This window comes from Phalaenopsis equestris, unplaced genomic scaffold (genome assembly GCF_001263595.1).
Source record: "Phalaenopsis equestris unplaced genomic scaffold, ASM126359v1 Scaffold000414, whole genome shotgun sequence".
In the NCBI taxonomy this organism is placed as follows: Eukaryota; Viridiplantae; Streptophyta; class Magnoliopsida; order Asparagales; family Orchidaceae; genus Phalaenopsis; species Phalaenopsis equestris.
In genome coordinates, this window is record NW_018164855.1 from 660,814 (window position 1) to 668,917 (window position 8,104).

Consider the following 8,104-nt stretch of genomic DNA (forward strand, 5'->3'; position numbering starts at 1 on the left):
CCAAATGGCTACTTCCCTCCACTCTGCTCTCCTCCCCCATCTATTCCTCCTCCTCCCCTTCTTCTCCTCCACAACCATCTCCTTCAATCCCTACGAAACCACAATCTCCCAAATCCAATCCGCCTTCTCTACCAACCAACTAACATCCCGACAACTCGTTCGCTTCTATTTCTCCCAAATCCGCACCCTAAACCCTAAACTCCACGCCGTCATCGAAACCAACCCCGACGCCCTCTTCATCGCCGGAACCTCCGACTACCGCCGCAACCTCGGCCTGCCCCCCCTCTCCCCACTTGACGGCATCCCCATCCTCCTCAAAGATAACATTGCCACACTCGACCGTCTCAACACCACCGCCGGCTCTTTCGCCCTGCTCGGCTCCACCCCCCCTCGCGACGCCACCGTCGTCCAACGCCTCCGCCTCGCCGGCGCCGTTATTCTCGGCAAGGCGAGCTTGAGCGAGTGGGACAATTTTCGATCAATCAATGCGCCCGACGGATGGAGCCCGCGCGGGGGACAGGGGGTGAATCCCTATAACCTAACTGCCGGGCCCTGCGGATCGAGCAGCGGACCGGCGATTGCGGTGGCGGCGAATATGGTGGTGGTGGGGTTGGGAACGGAGACGGACGGATCGATTCTCTGCCCGGCGGCGAGGAATTCGGTGGTGGGGATAAAGCCGACGGTGGGATTGACGAGCAGGGCGGGGGTGGTGCCGATTTCGAAGAGGCAAGATACGGTGGGGGTGATGGGGAGGACGGTGGAGGATGCGGTGGCGGTTTTGGAGGTGATAGTGGGGTTTGATGTGTTTGATGCTGCGGCTACGGCGGCGGCGGCGCAGTTTATTCCGGCGGGAGGGTACCGGAGGTTTTTGAATGCGGGGGGATTGAAGGGGAAGAGGATAGGGATTTTGCGTCGGGGGTTTTTCGATTATGCTCCGGAATCTGTGGAGAATGCCACTTTCGAATCTCACTTTCTCACTATAAAGTATATCCATGTTTCCATGCAATATTTCCTCCAATTTGGGAGAAAAATTTGTGTGTACATAAGATGTCTTGTGTATGTCAGAGAGTTATTCAGAGAGTATTGGAGAATCATATTCACGTTATACTCCTTGTAAATTATCTGTAACCTATAAATATATAAAAACAGAAACGCAGAACTTGCTAGAAGATACAGGTAGGTTACATGGAGGTTACAGGGGTATAACGTGGATATAACCCTTCAATGCCCTTTGAAAAATCTCCCAGGCGTACGAGGTGTTACGTACGTCTTATGTACGTAAATTTTTCTCCCAATTTAGGGTGATATTTTATCTCAAAATCACTCTAATACCACATCAAATATTTTCTCCAATCTCATGGCATTTACATACATACCACTCAATTCTTACGTATTTACATATCTATACCTAAACTTTGATTATTAAATTTATAACGTCAAAAATATCATTATTTTTATTTTTAAAAATTAAAAATTACAGCTTTTTATGCATAGGAAAAGAGGCGTGCATGTGTGTAGAGCTGAAGCTTGCATGCTCGATCTATGAATACAAAAGTTTTGAGGGTTAGATATGCAAATGCATAGTATTTGAGTGGTATGCATTTAGATCCCTAAATCTTTAATATCATATCACATAAGAAATACCACCACTATTAACTTTATAAAGTCGAAATATATTTTTCCATGCATTAAAGTTTAAATATATATTCTCATGCATAGATTTATCATATCAAGATGATATCACTATAAATATGGCATATTATATTTTTTCTTAAATACAAATACATAGGATTTTTTATGGTATGCATGTAAATTTCAAGATTGAACATCAAATATGTAAATACATAAAAATTGAGTGGCAAGCATGTAAATCTCATTAAAAATACCACCACTATTAACTTTATAAAATCTAAATATGACACCAAGTTGGTATGATTATAAATATGAAATGTTAGAATTTTCTAGTATAAATACATAAGAATGATATGGCATGTATGTAAATTTCTCATTTTATCCAAATGCATAAACAATATTAAAAGTAAATAATAAATTCAATTGCCTCTAACTCAAATTAATTATTTGCATTTTTCATTTTTTTTTTACAGGAGAAAAGGAGCCATTTTAGTGGATAATATTGAAATACCAAACGTGGAGACAATATTAGATCCAACTCAAAGCGGTGAGGTGGTGGGACTATTGGCCGAGTTCAAACTCGCCCTCAATGCTTACCTTAGAGACCTCATAACCTCGCCCGTTCGATCACTCGCAGATGTCATCGCTTTCAACAACAATCATCCGATCGAGGTATCAAAATACAAGATTAGCACTAGTTATATTCAGAGTTTATAGAAGTATCAAAATCGTTTCTAGATTCTTTAAATTGAGACGGAAAAAGTCCCCACAGAGGATGATCAATATTATGTTCGTGGGAGAAAATATTACGTCCGTCATTCGGAGTCGTGAATCGCACTGGCGGCATGGTGCGGTTCACACTATCATTTTAAAAGTAAAATGCAACACATCATGCATAGGTTTATGACACGAAGATGATTTAAGCGTAAATATAAAGTTTTGGGCATGGGATATGTAAATATGAAGTACTTATAATAATGAACACTCAAGTTGAATGTTTTCTTAAAATAAATTTAAAACATGAGATGAATCATAATTGACATCTAATGTATTTACATATCTAACATATAAACAAATATATATTTACATGCATACCATTTAAATCACTAACATCACATCAAAAAGTTAGATATGTAAATACATAAGAATTGTGGGGTATATATATAAAATTTCCTATAAAATAACCCTCTTAACGCAATCACTTGGACCTTCTGCGGCTCCAATCAACCTTATTAACTCAAACAAAATAAGATTTGTATTATATAATTGATGATAATTTTATTTATTTATTTTTATAATGTATGTAATAAAATATTTAAAATTGGTGTTATAGAAGCATATAAAATATGGTTATGATGGATGATTGCTAGTAGAATAATAGGACGTATAGAAGTGATGTCTTAGTTTACTAGCAACAATATGGAATGCTAATAGAATCAAATATTATAGATTTAGACCTAAGCAATATAAACAAATAAATATTAAATGAATAAACTTTAGGATCCTTTTTATTTTTTATTTTTAAAAATATTTAAAAAATCAAAAAAATGAAAACATAGTTTTACCAAATGCCACAAATTATGGTGTGATATTACATGATGCCCGCTGCACCACTATCCCAAACACGAAAAAAATATTCCAACCAGACGGTTAACCACCGACCGCCACGACCCCCGCCGATTAGTTGTATGACGATGTGGCGTCCGGTGGTTGGCCATTCGGACGGACGGAATATATTCTCCTCAAACAAACCCTTTGTTGTAAAATGAACGCTAATCATGAATGAAGACGAGAAAAATTAATTTAATATTTTCTTAAATTTTATTTTGCCAAAAATAAAGTATTAAAATTGTAAAATATTAAAAAAATTCCTATTTTATCGTTTCAATATGTCATTAAATACGACCGAATTATAATTAAGGAAAGAAAAGAAAAATAAACTTCTAAGAAGAATTTTATAATTGCAAATTTTGTCCTTTTTTTGTTCATTTCAAAAGATTAATAAATGCTATTAAATTATAATTAGTGGAGGAGTATAAAGACTGTGAAATGTAATTAGGGTTGAATAAAGTACACATAAGAAAAAATATTAGGTAGGAAGCATCACGATACTGGTTTGGACTCTTTCTAATTATAATTAGTGGAGGAGTATAAAGACTGTGAAATGTAATTAGAGTTGAATAAAGTACACATAAGAAAAAATATTAGGCAGGAAGCATCACGATACTGATTTGGATTCTTTCTGATGGGCAGTCGTGCGATACACGATAACATGACCGCACGACAGACAATATTGTCCACTTGCGGTGGCGTGGTATCAGACCACATAGTAAATATTACATACTGTGACCGCATGTCTGGACGACAATCCGGATGGGTAGTTGTTCCATACACGATTCGTCCAGACGTGTGGTTCACTTGCGGTGATGTGGCATCACTAGTGGCTACGTAGTAAACATTACATACTGCAACTGCACGTCCAGACAACGGTCAGAATGGGGCAGCGTGCATTACACGACAGCATGAATGCATTCATACTATGATCCAGATGTCTGGTCTGCCACATGTAATATTTTCTCCTTCGTGAGACACACGTAATATTCGCTCTTAGAAAAGAATACAGTACACATAAGAAAAAATATTAGGCAGGAAGCATCACGATACTGATTTGGATTCTTTCTGATGGGCAGTCGTGCGATACACGATAACATGACCGCACGACAGACAATATTGTCCACTTGCGGTGGCGTGGTATCAGACCACATAGTAAATATTACATACTGTGACCGCATGTCTGGACGACAGTCCGGATGGGTAGTTGTTCCATACACGATTCGTCCAGACGTGTGGTTCACTTGCGGTGATGTGGCATCACTAGTGGCTACGTAGTAAACATTACATACTGCAACTGCACGTCCAGACAACGGTCAGAATGGGCAGCGTGCATTACACGACAGCATGAATGCATTCGTACTATGATCCAGATGTCCGGTCCGCCACATGTAATATTTTCTCCTTCGTGAGACACGTAATATTCGCTCTTAGAAAAGAATACAGGCAATGCAATTTAATTATAATTAAGGAAAGCAAAGAATACTAATTTATGACACTCTTACAACATAAATTTTGTATTCAAGGACAATTCATTTACATATATAGACTCGCACTTTTTTCTATTTATAAAATGAGCCCCTCTTTAAAAATTAAAATAAACTTTTCATGTATATGGCATGCACGTTAATGAGATGAATTGCATGGACACGTGGATGCAGGAGAGGTTGCCGGAGTATGGGCAGGCGATATTCTTGGCGGCGGAGAGCACGACCGGGTTGGGTCCGGCCGAGAGGGCGGCCATTAAAAATCTTGCGGAGCTTTCTAAGAATGGATTGGAGAAGGTGATGAAGGAGAAGAAGTTGGATGCGATAGCATTTCCCGACCGCGCCGGCGGCGCCGATTCTCGCCATCGGCGGCTATCCGGCAATCAGCGTGCCGGCCGGTTACGACGACGACAATGTGCCTTTCGGCATTGGATTTGGAGCGCTGAGGGGGTCGGAGCCAAGACTGATCGAGATTGCTTATGGCTTCGAACAAGCTACCAAAGTTCGAAGACCTCCTCAATTACAGGCTTCGTTTGAAAGAACTTAGTCGTTCTATCATAATACTGAATTAAGAAAGTCAGGCTGTTAATCATTTTGATATAAATAAATAAATATGTGCTGGTGCTATAAATAAATGAGGGTTCTTTTTTTTTTTTTTGGGAAATTTACATAGATATGGTACATAATTCTTATGTATTTACACAATTCATACCTAAGCTTTTTCATATTTACATATATATGGTATACACAAATTTGAGTATATGAAATTTTTCGCTAATTTAAATCAAGCACACCTATTTAAGTGTCTAAATAAATAGAGCCCACCTGTCGAATGTGGTTGAGTCGAGCCCACCTGCAAAAGTGCCCACTAATCGAAGGTGGATGAGTTAAGCCCACCTGTCACGCAGTGGCAGAATATAGCTCATTTGTCGAAGATGTCTGAGTAGAGCCCATCTCCCTATGTCTATTGGATACTAGGTCCTGTGTCTCAAAAGGATTCAACACTAAGGGTTTTCATAATCTATCGCCTTCTAGGCTTCTAGCTATCGAATTTCACATATAAATTAATGATTGAATATCTATTTAGGAATGAATATTTTTAGGAAAATTTAGAGGCGTACCACTTAATTCATATGTATTTACATATCTATACACCCAAAGATAGTTTGTACGGATCTCGAGGCAATCTGATGGTTCATATAAGAAGAGTAGAATATCATATACAACTCTTTTTATAAAGCAATAGAAATTGTTAAATTTTATATTTTGTCCTCTTATCATCTATAAATAGAAGAAACGTTTCGTGTTTTAGAGGTTTTTTGTTCCACTCTCTTGTAACCAAATATTCACTGCGATAAAATAGGTATAAGAGCTCTGAAAAGACCTCATTCGCCCCTCACCCCTACAGGGCAAGTCTTCTTCTTCCTTTCTCCCCCTCCCTTACACTTTCTCTCCCTCGATCGTCAGTCCCTACATTGCATCCATTGGGCATGATCGGATAAATCTAGATTCAACAATATCTAACATCTAAACTTTAATTTTTACATACATTCCGCATTATCTATGCATGAAAATGTGTATTTCATTTTTTAAAAGTAAAATATGGTGTTACTTTTTACGTGATATGAAAGATTTGGGCGATATAAATACTATAAAAACAAAAAATTTAGGTGCTAAATTTGTAAATACATAGGAATTGGGTGGTATGCATGTAAATGTTCCATATTTTTTACATTTGAATGTTGAAATTTTAAAATGCAAAATCAATGTATTATACTTTTGTGAAGTCCTAAAAACTTAGGCTTTAATTGCACATGCAATACAAGTTTGATAGCTATACAAAATGAGAAATTTTGATAATTTAGTTTGCAAAATCCAAGATATTATATTATTATTATTTAATTAAATAAATATTCATTACACTAAAAAATCCTTGTAGTAAACCTTTTTAAAGGATGCCAAAACAATTCTTTTTTTATTTTTCCCCTATCATAAGTCTTGTCACAAATATTGTCCATCAATTTTAGTATTTACATTAATTACAAAGATTTACATATATACCACTCAATAACCATGCATATATATATATATATATATATATATATATATATATACCCAATCTAAAGTTCAATTTCCATGCACATGACACCTTATGCATGAAATGATAAAAAGTGTATTTCATTTTTAAGCTCATACTCTTTAGTATCACATAAAAAATAATATTATTTGCAATTGTTAAAAATGAAATATATATTTTCAGACATAGATTTAAGGCATCAAAAGGTTATATTTGTAAATACAAAAGAATTGTGTGCAAGCTATATAAATTTCACTTCTTGTTATTATTGTTGCCATCAGACCACAGCTTTGTCTGTTTGGACAAACAATATTTTGTCAGCTTTTTCAAAAAACTGCTGTTGAAAACTGTCGTTTTGCCGCTAGTTCTGGCTAGGTGTGGTAACAGCATTCTAACTACAATCTCTCATTTTCAAGAAAAAATATATATATATATTATAATAATCATCACCATAACTTTTTGAATATCAAATTTTTTTTCAACAACTGCCCCAAATAAACTCATAATTCTATTTAGGGAACTGTTTTATTATTTGTTACTAGAAATTTCAGGGACAAAAATTATCCTTTTCAATCTTATTTGTTAAATTATGATGGTTATAAAAAAGCTGCTATGTAACTTTTTTGAGGAAAATATATGTTTTTAATTCACACCTTAACATTTTAAGAATTTACAAGTCACCAAAACAAACGCTTAATCTTTTGCACATATTTTATATATATATTTTTTAATTAGATTTAATTACATAACAATACCACATTATATTTTATCATAGTAAATGTATATAGTTTTATATGCATTGAAGACTTATTTTATATAACATAGAGCTCTCAAAAAAGCTCATCCTTCAACATATGGAAGTATCCCTCAATTAATGAGAAATTATTGCATCCTGACACAAATCTGCATCATGTGTCCAATTAAAATTGGCCACATCAAAATATGAACCCTCACGAAATACACTGATTGGTTATTTTTTTAAAAATGTGAAACTCATCATAACACGTAATCAATTTTAATTTGACACCTGATGTGTCGTCAAGCATCCTGATGCAACAATTTTTCCCAATTAATTGGTTAAGCGAGCGAGCCAAATATGAGCATAAATAAATAAATGAATTTAAATCAAACCGAACACGAGCATACTATTCATGAGTCATTTCAAGTACTACTTAACTTCGAACGAACCGCACACATACAAATAATCAACAAGGTTAAACTAAAGCTCTTTTACACAGAAAGCCTGCTCTAGAGCAATAAAAATAAATTGCTATCTATCTATCTATATATATATATA

At 35.9% G+C, this 8,104-nt stretch overlaps 1 protein-coding gene across 1 annotated transcript; it reads left to right on the plus strand.

Moving 5' to 3' along the window:
• Nucleotides 1-5,297, plus strand: LOC110027130 (putative amidase C869.01). Its single transcript, XM_020728429.1, is given in 4 exon segments — nucleotides 1-984; nucleotides 2,106-2,304; nucleotides 4,905-5,069; nucleotides 5,071-5,297. Coding segments are annotated over 4 exon segments (1,551 nt in total). The 5' UTR covers nucleotides 1-4; the 3' UTR covers nucleotides 5,278-5,297.
• The last annotated feature ends 2,807 nt before the right edge of the window (nucleotides 5,298-8,104 follow it).